This window comes from Giraffa tippelskirchi, chromosome 13 (genome assembly GCF_054371585.1).
Source record: "Giraffa tippelskirchi isolate mGirTip1 chromosome 13, T2T-mGirTip1v1.2.pri, whole genome shotgun sequence".
NCBI classification, from domain to species: Eukaryota; Metazoa; Chordata; class Mammalia; order Artiodactyla; family Giraffidae; genus Giraffa; species Giraffa tippelskirchi.
In genome coordinates this window covers 115,570,165-115,590,138 of record NC_137287.1, presented here as the reverse complement: position 1 = coordinate 115,590,138, position 19,974 = coordinate 115,570,165, and the positions used below count along the sequence as shown (strand labels likewise).

Sequence of the window (19,974 nt, the reverse complement as noted above, 5' to 3'; positions counted from 1 at the left end):
CTTAGGGGCCAGGGTGAAAAAGAACAAAAAAGAGAAAGGAAAAAAACAAAAACAAAAAACCCTGGGGATTTCTGCACCTCTTCTGAACATTGCATGTTCCCTTTCACATGCATCAAACCAAAATTAGAAGATTTCTTCTGAAGCTCTGTCTCTCTGCATCTTAGTTTGTTTATTTCGTGGTTAACCAGGAATATTTGATGCAGAAAAAAATGCCAGTAAACTCATGATTGGTAACGTGGTCCTCGTAGTCTTTCCCAGTTTCCCGGTTATTAGATACTTTACAGCTTTTATAGCTTTATTCAGTGGGAGACACAAGGAACCAGAACCAGTAAGTAGCTTTTTTTACCCCTAGAAATAGGCTCACCTTTCCTTCTACTAAGCTTTGAGTTTGTGTGAATCTATTTCAGAGCAGGGCTGAGTTTGGGGTGACTGGTTGATGGTTGTTGTGGTTGCCCTTGGGTGTACGTACCACGAACTTTAAATTCCATTCTCAAAACAGAAATAGTGTCTGTGTTTAGGGTGGGGCTGGGTTTAACAGGTTTTTCTTTTCTCCCAACAACTGCTCCGATTTCAGCTTTGTGCTGGCTCTGAGAATGACACTCTTGCAAGTTGCTTATTAGTCAGTGTTTTTAGCCAGGTGAGGCGGGAGGAAGTGTGGCTGGGGTCCATTCTCTGTTGTTCTGGTTAAACGTCAGTCTTAGGTAGATGTGCTGTCCGTGAGTCTCAGGGGCGTGGTCTTAGTGATCTTGCCCTTCCCCCGACCCCCAGGGACAAAGTTCCGAATCTTGCCAGTATTTCAGCCCCTCCTCCGGCTGCAAAGAGATTTCACTGGTACCCTTAGGGCAACAGTATTGCTTCATTCTCTCTAAATGAAAAGTCCCTCTGGAGGAAGGACAGGAGGAACGCTTTCAGGTGGAATTTCTTGCCCTTGCATAGTGGGGGCTGCCTCATTTCCCCTCCCCAGCGTCGCCCCACTAAGAGACTTTATCAGAACTCTAAAAATCTTTTCTACGAGGGCCCCGTGGGATTCCTGGAGAGAAAGAGGGTGTGGCCTCCCCCTGTATTTGCAGCCTCAGGGACTGCGCTGTCTTGCCAGTGCGCACTCAGCCTCCAGCCATTTGCCAGCCCTGGAGGCACACTCTTCCTCCTGGTAACTGCTGCATGTCTCCAGGTAATCCAGCTCACTGTGTGTCTCTCTCAACAGGTGCCCATCTTTCCCTAGATCCTGGACGGGTTGATAGCTCTGTGATCTTAGTGCTCTGGTGAGTTCGAGAAAAGCTGTCCAGCTTTTTTTCAAGGTAAGTTTGGGAGATTTATTCAGCTCTCTACATCTCAGCATAAAGCAAGAGTCCCTTTCCTTTTATTATTAAAATTATTTGTAATTGTGTTAAAATATACATATATAAAGTAGACATACACCTGTGTGCTAGTTGCTCAGTCATATCAGACTTTTTGCGGCCCATGGACTGGCCCACTAGGTTCCTCCTCTGTCCATGGAATTCTCCAGGCAAGAATACTGGAGTGGGTAGCCGGTTCCTTCTCCAGAGGATCTTCTGACCCAGGGATTGAACCCCAGTCTCCTGTATTGCAGGCAGATTCTTTACCATTTGGGCCACCAGGGAAGCCCCATATATACATATACACAAACATAACGTTTATCATCCTAACTAGTCTTAACTTCACAGTTCCTTCTCCAGGGGATCTTCCCGACCCAGGGATCGAACCTGGGTCTCCTGCATTACAGGCAGACTGTTTACCGTCTGAGCCACCAGGGAAGCCCAACTACACAGTTCAGTAGTTTTAAATACATTCATCTTGTTGTACAATCATCATCATCACCCATATCTATTAATTTTTTTGTTATTTATTTTCCATTATGGTTTATTACAAGATATTGAATATAGTTCCCAACCCATTCCTCCCCCTCAGCCTTCCCCCTTGGCAACTACAAGAACTCACTACTTTCTATGGCAGGAAATAGCTAATTCTTTTGGCTATATCAGCAACATCATGACCCAGTCATCCCTGAAGCAAGGAAGAAATGGCCCTTTCAGCAAGGAAGTATCTTCACTGAAATGCAATTGGTAGCCTGAGGACAGCTTCTATTACTCTTTTCATTTTGCAGAACTGAAATTCTGTATGTATTAATCAATGACTCCCCATTTCTCCCTCTTTCTGCTCCTGGAAACCATAATTCTACTTCTGTCTCTACAAATTTGACTGCTATTTGTGGTTCATGTAAGTGTAATCATAGAAAATTTGTTTTTTTGTGACTGGCTTATTTCACTTGCTATATTGTCCTCGAAGATCATCCATATTGTAGCATATGCCAAAATCTTCCTTCCTTTTGAAGGCTGAATAACCTTCCACTATATATATAAATATTCCACATTTTATTTATCCATTCAGTAGAGTGGGGAAAAAAGACCCCTACAAGAGTTCTACAAACCAGTTTCCTGGTGACAGTGTAGCAGGAATTAGTACACGTGATACAGAGCCTGAGAAATCTGAAGCAGTGGGTCTAATTCAAAATAGTTTGAGTTGTTTGGGTAATATGGACAATACATGGATTTTGAAAATGCTTCCTTAAATATAGCCTTCTAAGAAATTCTACAGATAAAATGCCATTAGAGGTAAGCTTCCATTAAATATAAGAGCTCACATACAAACACACATAGACATACACATTCACACACAGTTTAAGAAAACAAGAAAAGATGGGGGAAAAAAGTAAAGAGAAACAGCAGAGAACATGTAAGACAATGAGATTAGAGCATTTCTTCACACCACATACAAAAATAAACTCAAAATGGAATAAAGATCTAAATGCAAGATCTGAAACCATAAAACTAGAAGAGAACATTGACAGAACACTCTTCGGCATAACTCATAGCAATGTTTGTTTGTTTTTTTTTGATCTGTGTCCTACGGGCATTAGAAATAGAACCAAAAATAAACAAATGGGACCTAATTAAACTTAAAAGATTTTGCACAGCAAAGGAAACCAGCGACAAAACAAAAAGGCAACCTATGGACTGGGAGAAAATATTTGCAAATAATATGAGCGACAATAGGTTAATATCAAAAATAAATAAACAGCTCACACAACTCAATGTCAGATAAACAGACAACCCAATCAAATATTGGGTTCAAGGCTTGAATAGACATTTTTCCAGAGAAGAAATACAGATGGCCAACAGGCACACAGAAACATGCTTAGCATTGCTTATTATTAGAGAAGTGCAGATTAAAACAACTATGAGGTATCGCTTCACACCTGTCAGAAAGGCTATCATAAAGAAGTCTACAAATCACAAATGCTGGAGAGGATGTGGAGAAAAGGGAACACCTGTGTGCTGTTGGTGGGAATGTATATTGGTGTAGGCACTATGGAAAACGGTATGCTATGCTATGCTATGCTATGCTATGCTAAGTCGCTTCAGTAGTGTCCGACTTTGTGCGACCCCATAGACGGCAGCTCACCAGGCTCTGCCGTCCCTAGGATTCTCCAGGCAAGAATACTGGAGTGGGTTGCCATTTCTTTCTCCAGTGCATGAAAGGGAAAAGTGAAAGTGAAGTCGCTCAGTCGTGTCTGACTCTTAGCGACCCCATGGACTGTAGCCTACCAGGCTCCTCCGTCCATGGGATTTTCCAGGCAAGAGTACTGGAGTGGGGTGCCATTGCCTTCTCCAAAACGGTATGAAGGTTCCTCAAAAACTAAAATTAGCATACCATATGATCCAGCAATCTCACTCCTGGACATAGAGCTGGAAAAAATGAAAACACTAATTTGAAAAGATACATGCATTCCAATGTTCATAGCAGTATTATTTATAACTGCTAAGATGTGGAAGCAACCCATGTATCCATCAACAGATGAATGGATAAAGAGATGTGATATATATATAAATATTAGCCATAAAAAGAACGAAATTCTGCCATTTGCAGCAACGTGGATGGATCTAGAGAATACTATGTTCAGTGAAGTAAGTCAGACAGAGATAGACAAATACTGTATGATATCACTTATGTGGAATCTTTAAAAAGTCAAACTAGTAAGTATAACACACAAAAGTAAGTATAACACACAAAAGACTCACTTGGGGAATTCCCTGGTGGTTAGGATTCAGCAAGTTCACTGCTGTGGACAAGGGTTTGATCCCTGGTCAGGAACTAAGATCCCATAAGCCGTGTGGTTGGGCCACACGGTAACCAGTGGGCTACTGGTAACCAGTGAGGAGAGGAAAGTGGTGGGGGCAGGGGGGGCAGGCAAAATAGGGGTAGAGGATTAAGAGTTACAAACTAATAGGTATAAAATAAATAAAATAAATAAGCTACAAGGGTGTATTGTGCAGCACAGGGAATATAGCCCATATTTGATAATAACTATAAATGGAGCATAATCTATAAAAATTTGAATCACTATGTTGTACACTTGAAACTAATATAAAACATATATGTAAATCAACTATACTTCAATTAAAAAAACACATAAGTGCCTTGAAAGGTTGGAAGCAAGAAGATGGAAAAAAAGTCAAGGTGTGTCTATGCTCAGTTGCTCAGTCGTGTCCAGTTCTTTGCAATCCCATGGACTGCAGCCTGCCAGGCTCCTCTGTCCATGGAATTTTCCAGACAAAAATAGTTGAATGGGTTGCCATTTCCTCCTCCAGGGTATCTTCCTGACCCAGGGATTGAACCCGAGTTTCCTGTGGCTCCTGCATTGGCAGGCAGATTCTTTACCACTGAGCTACCAGAGAAGCCCCAAAGTCTAGATAATTGCAAACAAAAGAAATGGTATAGTTTGGTTAATATCAGGCAATCAAGGACTCTAACGTGAATACTTATTTTAGAGATTGAGAGTAGGTCACTATATAATGACAGAAGATACAATTCACAAGGAATGCATTGTTTCCCTGGTGGCTGAGTGGTAAAGAATCAGCCTGCCAATGCAGAAGATGAGGGTTCAGTCCCTGAGTCAGGAAGATCCCCTGGAGAAGGAAATGGCAACTGACTCCAGTTTTCTCGCCTGGAAAATGCCATGGACAAAGGAGCCTGGTGGGCTACAGTCCATGGGGTTGCAAAGAGTCGGACATGACTAAGCGACTAAAACAGCAACAGCAACAATAAGTAAATAGAATCAGGATATATTAAACAAACATTAGTGGAATCACAGGCATAAACAGAGAAGCCTCTGGCTGTATCGATAGCTCTCAACACATCTTTTTCAATTACTGATAGGTTAAAGAGACAAAAAATTAGAAAGATTTAAGATCCTTAACACAGTATGGAGATACATTGTGCGCTGCATTCCACCCTTAGAGACTGCCTTTCCTCAGTATCAGAGGGTAGATCGCTAAGGAGGAGTTATTTAGAAGGCTATGTCTTTGGAAGACGCATCTACTTACTCTACCTGAGCTTAGGGCGTGCTGTGTGTGTGCTCAGTCGCTTCAGTCGTGTCCGACTCTTTGCGATTCTATGGACTGTAGCCCTCCAGGCTTCTCTGACAATGGGGATTCTCCAGGCAAGAATACTGGAGTGGGTTGCCATGCCCTTCTCTAGGGGATCTTCCTGACCCAGGGATCAAACCCGCATCTCTTTCATCTCCTGCATTGGCAGGTGGGTTCTTTACCACTAGCGCTACCTGGGAAGCCGATCCACAGAGCTAACTGTCCTCCTCAAGGTCTCCTGCCCAGGGACCAAGGCTCAAGGCACGTTCCTGGTTGAGTAGCCATGCAGGAGACACACTACACCATTGGGATGAAGAAGATGTGAGCAAGGAGCTCTCAGCCATGGAAACAGGGCTGGGTTTGCTCCCAGTAGGGGAATTAGAGCGTAGTGGGACATAGTGGAGACAAGGTGGAAACTTTACCTGTGGTTCCAAAGGTTGTAACCTGGAAATTCACATGTTCCCCCAGCTCCTGGTCAGCTGTAGACCTTTCAGTTGCAAAATGCTCCTCCGTCTACTGCCAAGAGCAACCTCAGCCATGTGGGGAAGCTGGGCGAAGAGGTAGGTTCAATGATGAGGCTCTGGGAAAACTCCTGACCAGCCAGGCTCAGGAACCAAGGAGGATGCTGGGCTTGAAAGTGTCCTAAGGAAAGTTGGAAAATGGGGGAAATCTCCCCATCATGCTTCTCGGTGGCTTAGATTCTTAGGGTTCTAGAAATTTAAGTGAACTACTTTAATCTCTTAAAGTGTTTTGCAATCTTACCACTATGCCTCTATGAGAATGATTAAAATAAAAGCATTTACATTAACACTTATACACTACTATATATATGATAGATACCCAACAAAGAGATACTGTATAGCATAGGGAAGGATACTCAATATTGTGTCCTGACCCACATATCTATAGCTATATATCTGAATCACCGACTGTACACCTGAAACTGACATGGATTGTAAATCAACTATACTTCAATTAAAAAAGCAAAAAGTATTTACAATACTAAATTCTAGCAATCATGGGGAGCAGGCGGAACTCGCATCAGCTTCTTGTGGAAATGCAAAATAGTACGGCCACTTTGAAAAATATTTTGGTAGTTTCTTATATATGTGTGCGTGTCGCTCAGTCATGTCCGACTCTTTGTGACCCCATGGATGACAGCCCCCCAGGCTCTTCTGCCCATGGGATTTTTCAGGCAAAAATACTGGACTGGGTTGCCATTTCCTACTCCAGGGAACCTTCCAGACCCAGGGATTGAATCTGGCAGGTTCAATCAACTTCAGTACTGGCAGGCGGATTCTTTACCAACAAGCCATCGGGGAAGCCAAAAGATACCTTACATTCATGCAAAATCCTATATGCAAATGTTTGTAGGGAGTTTATTCATAATTGCCCCAAACTGGAAAAATCCAAATATCCTTTAGTGAATGAATAAAACAACCTGTGAGACGTCCATATAGTGGACATAGGAGTCAGCAATAAAATGGTACAAACAACACACAGAAACATGAATGAATCTCAAATGCATTATGCAAACATGTTGTAAATTTATTTTTGGCCATGCCACGAGGCTTGTAGGATTTTGGTTTGCGGACGAGGGATTAAACCCCATCCCTCAGCAGAGAGAGCATGGTGTACCAACCACTGGACTGCCAGGGAATTCTCTGTTGTAAATATTAATACTTTACAAAAACCCTGCTACATAACAAATGAATCAGTTGGGGCCAAAATACCATACTAACTTGATATACAACATCATTCATTTAGAAAATATGTGAAAAGCACTTGAACAGTTGGAAAATTTAAAACACTTCTCCTTGAACTTCTCTTTGCATTGCTCTTACCCCACAGACTTTTAATCTGATGAAATATAATCTTATGCTCAAAAGCATTTTATTCATGACTTTTTCATATTGCTATGCAACAAGAACATGAGTATAAATTAAAATTTAGCCTTTTCATTTACTGTGATCATAAGATTGTAGGAATAAAATCTTTTCTTTTGGATTGATTTTTCACTCCATTTGTTGTTTAAATAGCACAATAATAGTAATGAATATATAAATAAATACATTGAAATTATGGATAAATAAAAATTTACTAATAAACAAGTTCCATAGGTAATGCAACTCAATGATATGTAAGTACATGGGAACAAATGGAGTTTTGTTACAGGTATGTCACTAGGTTCTTTGAACTTCTAGTAAGTTGCCCCCCAATCACATAATACTGTACAATAAAAATTTATTTTAATTATCTAGTTAAATGTTTAAGAAAGTTTTATTAAGCCCTCTTTCAATTTTTATTTAGGCATACAATTGGAAACCTTACCCTTGAAAATAATTTGTTTCCTGGTAATTAGAATACTGATCACAAATCACAAGTGATTTTCTTAATTTCTGGAAAGTTTACCAAAAAGGTTTTAAGAGCATTTGCCAAATGATCAAAGATGTTATTGATTATAGCCATTACTCTTTTACTTAGACACCTTATGTAATCTTATACGTTCTGTAAATGTTGGAAAGCTTGAATACTATTAACCTGATGGACCTTTGATAGCATATTTTCATAAAATGCATTAATCTTATTGCAGTCTCTAAGTACATTTTAAAAAATCTTTGATGCTACAGATTTTTTTTTTTATAAATTTATTTATTTTAGTTGGGGGCTAATTACTTTACAATATTGTAATAGTTTTTGCCATACATTGACATGAATCAGCCATGGGTTTACATGTGTTCCCCTTCCTGGACCCCCCACCCACCTTAGATTTAATGCACTATATTTGTGGAAAAATGTTAACCAAATTGTCTAATTGGCAAAGTCAGTCCTCAGTCAACCAAATCAAATGACTTTCTTCCATAAGAAGATTGAATTAATTGTTCAATTGAAATGTTTTAATACACATCCCTGTGGCAACATCATTCTTCTGAATTCTATTACCCAAATAAGTCCCCTTCCAAGCGAAATGAATTCATTCTGTTTTAAAATTTCCAGATTTAACAAGTACAAATACATGATGACCAATTCAGTCTGGGGGGTTCTTTTGGCCGTGCTATACAGCTGAGGGCTGAAGAATTGATGCTTTTGAGCTGTGGTGTTGGAGAAGACTCTTGAGAGTTCCTTGGACAGCAAGGAGATCCAACCAGTCCTAAAGGAAATCAGTCCTGAATATTCATTGTAAGGACTGATGCTGAAGCTGAAACTCCAATACTTTGGCCACCTGATGTGAAGAACTGACTCATTTGAAAAGACCCTGATGCTGGGAAAGATTGAGGGCAGGAGGAGAAGGGGATGGCAGAGGATGAGATGGTTGAATGGCATCACCGACTCAATGGACATGAGTTTGGGTAAACTCCGGGAGTTGGTAATGGGCAGGGAAGCCTGGCATGCTGCAGTCCATGGGGTCGCAAAGAGTCGCACACGACTGAGCGACTGAACTGATTGACACAGCATGCGGGATCTTAGATCCCCACCCAGGGATGGAACCCATGCCCTCTGCAGTGGAGTGCAGAGTCCTAGCCGTTTGATTTCCAGGGAAGTCCCAACCAGTTCAGTTTGAATGTCAGACAAGCAATGAATAATTTTTGGTGTAACCTCAGTCCTTACATTGCATGGGATATGCTTATACTAAAAATGATAACTGGACATCCTATATTATATTTGGCAATCTTATTCATCTGTATCCCTCCCTTCACCATTTTTCAGGAGTTCTGCTTCCTACTGACTATAGGCTAATCCGATCAACTAACTTTCAAGAGTTAATAGGTGTTACCTCCCTGGTGACAGTGGTAAAGAATCCACTTGCCAAGGCAGGAGACTTGGGTTCGATCCCTGGGTTGGGAAGATTCTCTGGAGAAGGAAATGGCAACTCATTACAGTATTCTTGCCTGGAAAATTTCAAGGACATAAGAGCCTGGCAGGCTGCAGTCCATGGAGTCATGAAAGAGTCAGACATGACTTAGCAACTCAACAACAACAACACATTTTGACATAAAAACTTTCTCTCTTCCCACCCCTCTTCCTTTCTGTCTTCCTCCCTTTTTTCTTTCCTCCTTCTCTTGCTATTTTTGAAATTTACTCCAAGAGAGGCAATACAGTAAGACATTATCAGTTCTTCACATTATTTAAAAAATATAGATAAAGCCCAGGAAAAGACATAGAAAATGGAGACTTAAGTAAGTGGGGGAAGATGTCCACTTATCTGATTGTCTGGGCATATCATAAGCTCCTAGGCCTGGATAACACCAAAAGGAATAAGAGGGATCCCTTTGTTAACCTCGGGCTTCCTTTGTGGCTCAGCTGGTAAAGAATCTGCCTGCAGTGTAGGAGACCTGGGTTTGATCTCTGGGTTAAGAAGACCCCCTGGAGAAGGGAAAGGCTACCACTCTGGTATTCTGGCCTGGAGAACTCTGTATAGTCCATGGGGTCGCAAAAAGTCGGACATGACTGAGCGACTTTCCCTTCACTTTGTTAACCTCAGGTCAGCTGGCATCTTTTTAGCTCTGAGGGCACTAAAACCCAGTGGGATATGCCCAGGCCTCCCTGAAAACCTCATACCACCATCAGTTTCTTGTTCAGTGGAGCAAAGAAAAGATTCTCACTAGTGTCTGGGGTTGCCTCAGGACTGATTGTGGGCAGTTGTTCCAGACAGATCCCTGTGATCATTCAAGTGTGGCCTCTTACCTGGGAGCAAGACGATGGGCAAGTGTCTGGGGAGGTAATGTACAGCCCCCAGCAGAGCATGGGGCCCCTGGGAGGGTGTTGGGGCTGAGAGACCTGCCCTGCTTGCCATGTGACTGACCTCATGTGATGTGCCTCGGTTTTCTTCTCTGAACTAAGGGAATTGGTGGATCAGCTTCAAGGTTCATCTGCAGATGCTTGCATCTCTCTGGCTTGTGCCTAATCCCTGCCCTCTTCTCTTCCCCTTCCACAGGCATCTTCCTCTCCACAGCTCCACCTTCTCCTGGAGGAATGTCGCCCTCCTGCTGCTTCTCTCCCTCTCTTTGGAGCAGACATCAGCCTCGCTAAGCTACAGAGCCAGAAGTGGGTTCGGAAAAGCTGAAGCTGCTCTTCTTTAGAAGGCGGTCTTGGGGACTGAGGATTAGACACGAGGCAAGGGCTTGTGTCAGAGGAGGCCACTGTGATGGTGGCTTCAGAGAACTAGCCCTACTCATTTGTCCTGAGGCCTTTAAATCCTTCCCTCACCTGCCTCCCTCCAAATTATTCCCTGACTTTTCCTGGTACATGTCTTTTCCAAGTTTAATTTTTGAAAATTCGTCAATTTCTAGGCAGGACTCTGAGAGCAGAAGACCAATGAGGAGGCTGGTGCAGTAGTTGAGTGGGGAGATGGGAGAAGGTTGGACTTCCCTAGCAGCGTGAGTGGTGAAGAATCCACCTCCCAAAGCAGGAGGTGCAAGAGACACAGGTTCAATCCCTGGGTTGAGAAGATGCCCTGGAATAGGAAATGGCAGTCCACTCCAGTTTTCTTGCCTGGAAAATTCCATGGACAGAGGAACCTGGCAGGCTATAGTCCATGGGGTCCCAAAGCGTTGGACATGACTTGATGACTGAGTACATAAACCACACACGGGAGGAGGTCAGGTGCTGACCTGAGGAAGTGGAGCAAAAAGGAAGAAGAGATGGGATTTGGAGAGAGAATTAGGAAGTAGAATTGACCCAAGTCCATGACTGGTAGGTTGCTGGGGTGATGGCGAGTGAGGGAATTGAATCTCAGGATTCTAATAACAGATTAGGGGACTGTTGATGCCAAATATCAAATGGAAACAGAGAGAAGGTGCTGTTTGGACATGGGGAGATGCTAGTTCCATTTTGTTTTCTTATTGTTGTTGTAATTGAAGTATAGTTGATTTACAAAGTTGTGCCAATCTCTGCTGTACAGCAAAATGACTCATATATATACACACATATATACATTCTTTTTAATATTCTTTTCCATTATGGTTTATCCCAGGATACTGAATATAGTTCCCTGTGCTATATATTAGGATCTTTTTGTTTATCCACTCTAAATGTAATAGTTTGCATCTACTAATCCCAAACTCCCAGTCCATCTCCCTCTTTTCCCTCTCCTTGGCAACCATGGGTCTGTTCTCTATGCCTATGAGTCTGTTTCTGTTTTGTAGATAAGTTCATTTGTGCCATATTTTAGATTCCATGTGTAAGGGATTAGTTCCATTTTAAACATGTTGGAACAGAGGTGTTTATTAGATGCCCAAATGATGTTTTCCTCAGGCTGTTGGATATAAAGTGTCTTAGCTTGGAAGAGAGGCTAGGTCTGAGGGAAGCTATAGGAACCACAGTTGGGACTGTGGGAATGGATGTGACCTCCTGGGAAGTATGAGTCAAGAAATGACAGGAGAGGGTTGATACCATCTTCTCTTCTCGGCTTCAGGCCATCCTTGGAGAGTGCGTTAAGGATAGCATGAAGTGGGGACATCCCAGGTGGTCCAGTGGTTAAGACTCTGGACTTCTGATGCAGGGGGAACAGGTTCGATCCCTGTTAGAGGACCTGAGATCCCACATGCTTTGAGGCTTTGCCAAGAAAATAATAAATAAATAAATCTTTAAAAAAAGGGTAGTATGAAGGGCAAGAAATATATTTGGAAAGCACTAGAAGTCTCAGTGGCGAGTCCTCACCAAAGAAGTGGGGCTTCTGGAAAAAGCCATGGATTGGAAGTCCCAGATCTGCCCCCAATTCACTATATTATTCTATGTGACCTCTCTCTTTCTTATTTTAACCTATTAGATTAGGAAGTTGATATCAATGATAAATAAGTTTTTTCTAATTCTAAGCTTCTGTAATTCCAAGAGTAGTATCCAAAACAATCATGTCTCTCTGGTCAGATTCTACCAGAGAGATGCTCAGTTTTGAGACATGGAGCCACAATAAACATTGTATCAGCTATCTTGGTGCGTAACAGATTCCCTGTAGGTTGGAAGTCTGGCATGGTGTGTTGAGGTTCTCCACTCAGGTTCTCACCAGACTGAAATCAAGGTGTCCATCAAGGCTTCCATTCTTATATGGGACTCAAGGGTCTCCTCCCATCTCATTGGTTGTTAGCAGAATCATTCCTGGCAGATGTAGCACTGAGGTTTCCTTACTAGTTGTCAACTTTTAGCAGCCACCTTCATTCTTAGGCAATTAGCCTCTTCCATCTTCAAAGCTACAAATAGCAGGTCAAATTCCTCTTATACTTTGAATATCTCTGACCTCTTCTCTACCAATCAGGAAAAAGCCTTCTTTTTAAAAAGCTTAACAGATGGGCTGAACTCTAGTTGCTCCTTGCCTCTCTGGGAGGCTCTCTACAATCAGCCGGGGGTTCTGACCTTGGCTCCTTTCAAATCACTGCTTCTGCCCTGGGTCCCAGAGCAAGTGAGATTTTGTGTGTGCCCTTCAACAGTTGAATCTTTTTCACAGCCCTCTGCCTCTCCTGAAAGTAAGCCTCACTGGCCTTCTAAGTCAAGCATTCTGGGTCTTGTCTTCCTGGTCTAGGACTCCTGTGTTGGGGAGCTCAATGTGGGAGTCAGACCCCCTCACTTCCTGGTTATAATTTCTGCAAGTTGTAATCATTCTTCTGTTTGTGGGTTGCCCACCTGGGGTATAGGTCTTGAGTAGACATCTCTGCCCCTCCTACCCATCTTGTTGTGGTTCCTTCTTTGTATCTTTTGTTGTAGAAGATCTTTTCTGCTAGTCTTCTGGTCTTTCTTATGCAGAGTTGCTCCACGCAGAGTTGTAATTTTGGTGTGCCCGTGGGAGGAGGTGAGCTCAGAATCTTCCTACTCTGCTATCTTAATCCTTCTGAACAGCCTATAAAGTAGAGATTGTAATTCTCATTTCATAGATGGGAAATTTATAACTCAGACAAAGGAAGACATTTCTCCCAAGATTATTTAGCTGCTGTGTAGAGTCAAGCGTCTAAGCCAGAGTTGTCTTATTTATAGTGATCCTTCCACTCCACCATTTCCTCCTCCTTAGAGATAACTGCAGAGTCATATAGTGGAACTCAGATTGGTCTTGAATTCACAAGCAGTCAGGAAGCAAAATCAGGGCTCCTGACTCCTATGTCTGTGGTATTTCCACCACTCCTCACTAATTAACTTCCCTTATCAACTAAGATACAGGAGGCAGAGGAATTAGGCATTAAAATAATTAGTTTTAAGAGGAGAAAGGAGATCCTGAATTTAAGACTAGGATCTTGATCCCTATAAAACCCCCTGCCCTGGAATCTGAATGGGTAAAGAAAATGTGGTGTGTGTGTGTGTGTATATATATATATATATATATATATATATATAATATTACTATTACTCAGCCATAAAAAGAATGAAATAATGCCATTTGCAGCAACATGGATAGACCTAGAAATGATCATGCTATGTGAAGTAAGTCAGAGAAAGACATATGATTTCACTTACATGTAGAATCTAATTAAAAATAATGTAATGAACTTAGTCATGAAACAAAAGCAGACTCACAGATTTTGAAAACAAACTTATGGTTACTAAGATGCTTCCCCTTTGGTTCTACCTGGGCACAAATTCCTGATTCAGATCTACCTAAACGTGTGAAGAGTGGTGAGAGGCAGACCCTGAGTACAAGCAGAGTGACAGCTAAGAAGTGAAGGTAGAGTATAGGACTGAAAGAATCTCACTATCCGCTTTTTCCATGGGCCGATAAGAGCTGAAACTCTCAAAAGCTGTGAATTTGGACATTTCTTTCTTACAGAGAAGCCAAGAGAGTGCCCCCAAGAAAGAATCACCTGTAGTTCTAAAGCCCCAGACTTATGCAAAACAGATTTCGATTGCGATGAACACCTCAAGTGCTGCTCTTTTGCCTGTGGGAAGAAGTGCATGGACCCATATGAAGGTAGTGCCATCCAGGCTGAGAGCAAGGGTGTCTTCTGAGGTGTCCTACTTCCTGCCCTGTCCAGACCTGGTGGAATGATTCCCTTGAATGTTAGGATAGGGAGGCCAGGGTTGAAGCTTTTCGCCTTCTCTAATGAGACTCCCAACCCTCAAGCACAAACAATGAGTCTAGGCATGGTGGACATCAGCTGATACTCTTGATGTGTCAAGAAATTATTGTTGAACGTATGGCAAAACCACTACAATATTGTAAAGTAATCAGCCTCCAATTAAAATAAATAAATTAAAAACAAGAAAAAAGACACTATTGTTGGCACTGTGGCAAGTATCAGTCTCAGTCAGTTCAGAGGCTGGAGTTGTTTTCTGATTCTTTGTCCTTCAAGGAGGTTTTTTCTGACAATTCAAAGTATCTAATACTAGGGAACTGCGCAACTTGTATAGATTCACTCATTCATTCCTTCAACAAATAAGTAGTATCAACGCTCTTTGGTTAAAGACCACCAGGAACAGACCTGTAGTTGAACAAGTTGAGCTTATTACTTGTTGCAGTGAGGGAGAAAGTTCACCACAGACAATCTGAGGTGTCGCAAGAAGAAACTGTTAGGAAGTATCTACTACAGGATTAAGGATTTGATCGGGGAATTTGGGGGAAGATCAAAGGAAGTGGGAGTTCACCCTAGATTGGGTGCTGTCAGAAGGTGGGGGAAGTTGTGTAATTATCCTGGTAAATCTCTTCAGTAGAGCGGGAAGACTAGAGTGAGGATAAAACCGTAATTGGTAGAGAAGCATACATCCCTTGTAGGTGTCTGGTATTTTGTAGGTTTCACAGTGATCTGTTTATCACCTCAGAGTATCTTTGTTTGATGTGGATGTCCTGTGGGATTATGTCCAACAAGGGAGCAGTATGGCTTAGCTGTGAGCCTCAGATCACTTTCCAGACACAGAGGGACTGCTCTTTTTCTGTCTCAGTGCTTCATTCTTTCTGCGTGCCAGGTGCTTTGATAGGCAGTTTGGATATAGTCCTTGAACGAGTCTTTCCCTCTCAAAACTGAAAGCAGTGAAGAAGTGAGATCAGCTCTAAATCTTTCTTATATGCTCTTTGTGACCACCTTTGCAAGGTAGGAAGAATGCTGAGATGTTAAAGAGTGACCATGTAGCGCTAGGACCAGAACTTTTATTTATCATGGCTCTTTCTATAACTTGGATAATAACACCTTGAACTATCCAAAAGCTGAGGGCCTAACCCCTTCCTTTTTTGTTACCCTGATGTTCTTCCTTCTCTGTCTCCTGTCCTCAGAACCCTGCTTGTTACCCTTAGACCAAGGAGGCTGTAAGAATAAAGTCCAGCAGTGGTATTTTAACACCGAACAGCGTGTATGCAAACCCTTTTTTTATGGAGGCTGCCTTGGGAATGCCAACAACTTCTCCAAGAAGGAGGACTGCACGACGGCTTGCTCATCAGTTGGTAAGACTCATTCCCTTGGCGTCTGCGAGCCTAGTCTGACTAGAAGTAGTATACAGTCCCAGTTGCAGATTCAGGCTTTGAGGTGAAACTTCTTGGTTCAAATCTCTGCTGTGTCATTCACTGGCTGGGTAGTCTTAGTTTTGTGTCTTTCATGAGTTTTAGTTCTCCTGTCTATAAAATGGGAATAATAATAGTCTTTACCTGATGGAATTGTGCCAAAAAATGAGGTAGGGCACATCAACTGTTGGTAAACTTTGGCCAGTGGGTCCTGAGAGTCAGGTCTACACTTTGGAAACAGGTTATTTTCTCATCACATTGACCTGCTGAATATTACCTAAGGACTCACCCAAGAATGAAGCATAGACAGGCCAGCCCTGGAATCCCATGGAATAGGGATGGAGCAGGAGGAGGTGAAGAGTAGAGCAAGGAAAGGGCTTCCCTGGTGGCTCAGATGGTGAAGAATCTGCCTGCAGTGCAGGAGACCCAGATTCGATCCCTGGGTCAGGAAGATCTGCTGGAGGCGGGAATGGCAACCCACTCCAGTATTCTTGCCTGGAGAATTCCATGGACAGAGGAGCCTGGGGGGCTACAGTTCATGGGGTCAGAAAGAGGCGGACATGACTTTCACTTTCAGAGTGGGCTAAAGGTAAAGTCTGTGGAGTAATTTCTGTGCAATGACCAGTAATGTTGGGTGACAGCGTGATACAGAGCTTAGGAGTCAAAATACTGGCTAGAAGTCTGTCTTTTTCGCTGCAAATTTCTTCACCTCTTTGAGTTTCAGTTCCTCCCCTTGTAATACTGGAATAACAGTTTTGGAATACTGGAATAGTACCTCACTGAATTGTTGACAGGATTATGTATTGTCAAGGACACAAAGATTTGACAAGGCTGTGTGGGCTCACTAAGGAGGAGGAGAAGGAGAGCAGGAAGGAGAATGACAAGGATAAGGAAAAGAAAACATTTCCTGCTGTCAGGGAATTTACAATCAGATGCGGACAAACACAGACATGCACATGCATCCTTGATGTCTGCGTTTCTCATTCGACATCCTTTGTTAAGAAGTCATTTTAGATTTATCTGGAAAATAGACCCAGAATCTGATCAATTCTTACCACACCCACAGCTCCCACCCTAACCTGAGGTGCCATCTTCTCATCTGGATTAATTGCAATGACCTCCTAACAGATCTCCTGGCTTCTCTCCTTCCCTTCTTACAAGTCTGTTATGAACACAGTAGCCACAATGATTCTTTCAAAATTCAAGTCAGATCATGTCACTCCTCCTGCCAAGTAAAGCACATCCCCTAAAATAGCTTACATGGACTTGGGTGGATGTCACTTAACTAATCCTACTTTGTAGAGAAGTCATTCATTAAGTGGCAAGTCGGGGACTTTACCTTGGGGCTTCAAACACCAAGTTTAACTCTCTTTCTACTGCATCTCCTGATACAGCGGGGGATTTCATCACTCCACAGCCTACTAGAGGTGCCTGTGGACAGGGTAGCATGAACCACATCCCAGAAAGAGATACTAGTTTTGAAGAAAAGGAAAAGCTGTTTGAAGGGTGATGGGAGAGGATGGGGTTTGAAGGAACTCACATCAGCTCTCATTTCAGTCAAGAATGGACAGTGCCCACTCTTCCCTTTCAAGAACCGTGTGGAGTGTTCAGCTTCGTGTAAGAGTGACTACGATTGCCCCTTAAATGAAAAATGTTGCGAATCCATGTGTGGCTTTGATTGTGCCATGGCCTGGACAGGTAAAGACTGGGGATATACTTCCCAAAGTCTACTGGGCAAACCCTAAGAATGCCAAGCTGTCCCATGGAGTGGTAGATGCCCCGTAGTTTAACTCAGAGGTCTGTTGGGAAATTTTCCTCACTTAATGGCCAACCGGGGCTCTCACGTTGACCTCTTGACCTTGGGAGACCGTTGTGCTATCCTTCCAAGCCAATCTTGCATGGTTACCCTTTTCATATTTCTCAATGAAAATGTATTTATTTCAAGTTTTGTTCTTCAGTGTCCTACAAGGTGACAGCATCCACTCATTCATATAGAAAATTCATAACCATTCATAGGTATAATTCAGATAAACCTGCACAGAACTTCATGTAAAGCGTGCAAGGGAAAAGATGAGTAGCAAAGTGCTATTGGAGTAGAAGTGAACTCTTCCTCTGTAGATGCTATTCATTCCCTCATGTAGTACTAAGATACCGTGGTCTTGTCCCAGGGATTGTCAGTGTTTTGAGGAGCAACATTGTATGGTGGAAGGAGTCAAAGGCTTTTCAACTGACTTCAACTTTCCTGCTTGTTTTCTGTGTAACCTTAGGCAACTCAATTCCCCCTATATGGTCCTTAGCATCTACAGTTTATAAAACAAGGAAGTTCTTCGTGTTCTCTAATACTCCTACTTCTGGTACCCTGGGATTAGATAACCCAAATCTATTAATTTTGTAGAGTCAATTAGGAATCCTATCAGATTTTATAAATCAGAGATGGCAAAACTTTGTTTTCTGCCCATTAAAAAAATATTTCTTTTTAAATGAAGGATAATTGCTTTACAGTATTGTATTCATATCTGCCAAGCATTAACATGAATCAGCCATAGGTATGCATATGTTCCCTCCCTCTTGGCAAGAGTTTTTGATTCTCCTCAAATAATTGTTAAAATTATTTATCACATAGAAGTTGATACTCCACCTATTCCACCTTATTGTTGCTCTAGGAGGAGGGTAAGAGGCTTAATCAGAGGAAAACCTTATTTAAGGTTCCCAAGATTCCCCTAATTTGTCTCAAAGTATGGTCAAGTATTTCAAGGTCAAGTGTCTTGTTTTACCTCATAAAGTCAAAGCAGGTTTCTGCCCAAACAAGCCGCCACTATGTTCCACGATTGAGAGACCCAGGTGCCTGCAGGATAGCGATTGCCCATTGACAGCAAAGTGCTGTTCGCGCTGTGGACTAAAGTGCCTGGAACCCCTGAGATGAACAGTAAGTTTAAAATGTTATCATCAAAGTAATTAATGATGAGCAGTATAATAAAAGGGCTTCCCTTGTGGCTCATGTGGTAAAGAATCCGCCTGCAATGTGGGAGACCTGGGTTCTGTCCCTGGGTTGGGAAGATCCCCTGGAGAAAGGCAAGTCTACTCACTTCAATATTCTGGCCTGGAGAATTCCATGGACTGTATAGTCCATGGGGTTGCAAAGACTTGGACACGACTGAGTGACTTTCACTTTCGGTATAATAAAAAGCTATCAATTTTGTCTTGCATCCGACTAGTTTGCCAAATGGCCTTATTAAGTATAACAATATTTATTGGGGTTACTTTGATTTTATATACAATCATATAATCTGAAAATGATGATAAATTTGACTTTTTTTTTTCCAACGTCACGACTTACTTTTTTAAAATTTGGGGGCTTTTTATATTATATAGAACCTCTGAAATAATGTTGAGAATAAATTCAATAAGCTCTAGCCATGCCCAGTTCTTTATTTTAAAGTCAGTGTCTCTGGCTGTATAAAATGACATTTGTTGTTGGGTTTGGGATAAGTAGGTTTTATTGCCCTTGGGTCATTTTCTCTTTAATCCATTTATAGCTGCTGCTGAAAATTACTACTAAATTTTATCATATATTTTTTCAGCATCTAGTGATGTAATTATTTTTTTCTTCTAATTTGTTGGTATAAAAACTTATACAATTTTTTTCAATACCTTTAGACCATGAAATTTCTGCACCTGGTCTTATGCCTCTGGATATGTTCCAGTGTCTCCTACCTTATAGTCTATGGGAACTTAAATAGAATCTGTATCCTACTCTTGTGTGAAAACTGTATAAATCTTAATTACATCAAGTTGGTTCATAATGCTTTTCAGGTCTACTATCTTCATCTACTACTCTGTACATTCATTCTATTAATTTCTAAGAGTTTGATATTGAAACCACAACTAAAAATCTTAATTTATCTACTTAAAACAAACAATTGTAATATATAGTGGAATTATATGTAACTTTGTTCTGTATTTTCCAAGTCTCCTGTAAATGTGTTATATCTTCATAATTTAGAAAATAAAAAAGAAAGACAAAAAAAACTTACACAAGTTTTCATATGTTGAACCATCCTCATATTCCTAGAATGACCTTAATCATGTTGAAGGTATAATTGAATTAATACATTG

General features: G+C 41.7%; 1 protein-coding gene across 1 annotated transcript; it reads left to right on the top strand.

Moving 5' to 3' along the window:
• Nucleotides 1-847: 847 nt before the first annotated feature.
• WFDC8 (WAP four-disulfide core domain 8) lies at nt 848-19,887 on the top strand. Its single transcript, XM_081560981.1, has 9 exons — nt 848-912; nt 1,205-1,298; nt 5,916-6,007; nt 10,384-10,493; nt 14,197-14,337; nt 15,634-15,801; nt 17,416-17,556; nt 18,642-18,784; nt 19,516-19,887. Exons 3-8 carry the CDS (start codon nt 5,949-5,951, stop codon nt 18,779-18,781), a joined length of 759 nt encoding a protein of 252 aa, XP_081417107.1. The 5' UTR covers nt 848-912; nt 1,205-1,298; nt 5,916-5,948; the 3' UTR covers nt 18,782-18,784; nt 19,516-19,887.
• The last annotated feature ends 87 nt before the right edge of the window (nt 19,888-19,974 follow it).

What these genes read in the sequence shown, in the direction of transcription:
- WFDC8 (XM_081560981.1), top strand. Translation starts at nt 5,949, where the DNA reads ATGCTCCTCCGTCTACTGCCAAGAGCAACCTCAGCCATGTGGGGAAGC. An exon ending in GCTAAGCTACAGAGCCAGAA is followed by an intron (nt 10,494 to 14,196) that starts GTGGGTTCGGAA and finishes TCTTTCTTACAG; the next exon opens with AGAAGCCAAGAGAGTGCCCC. An exon ending in GACGGCTTGCTCATCAGTTG is followed by an intron (nt 15,802 to 17,415) that starts GTAAGACTCATT and finishes CTCTCATTTCAG; the next exon opens with TCAAGAATGGACAGTGCCCA.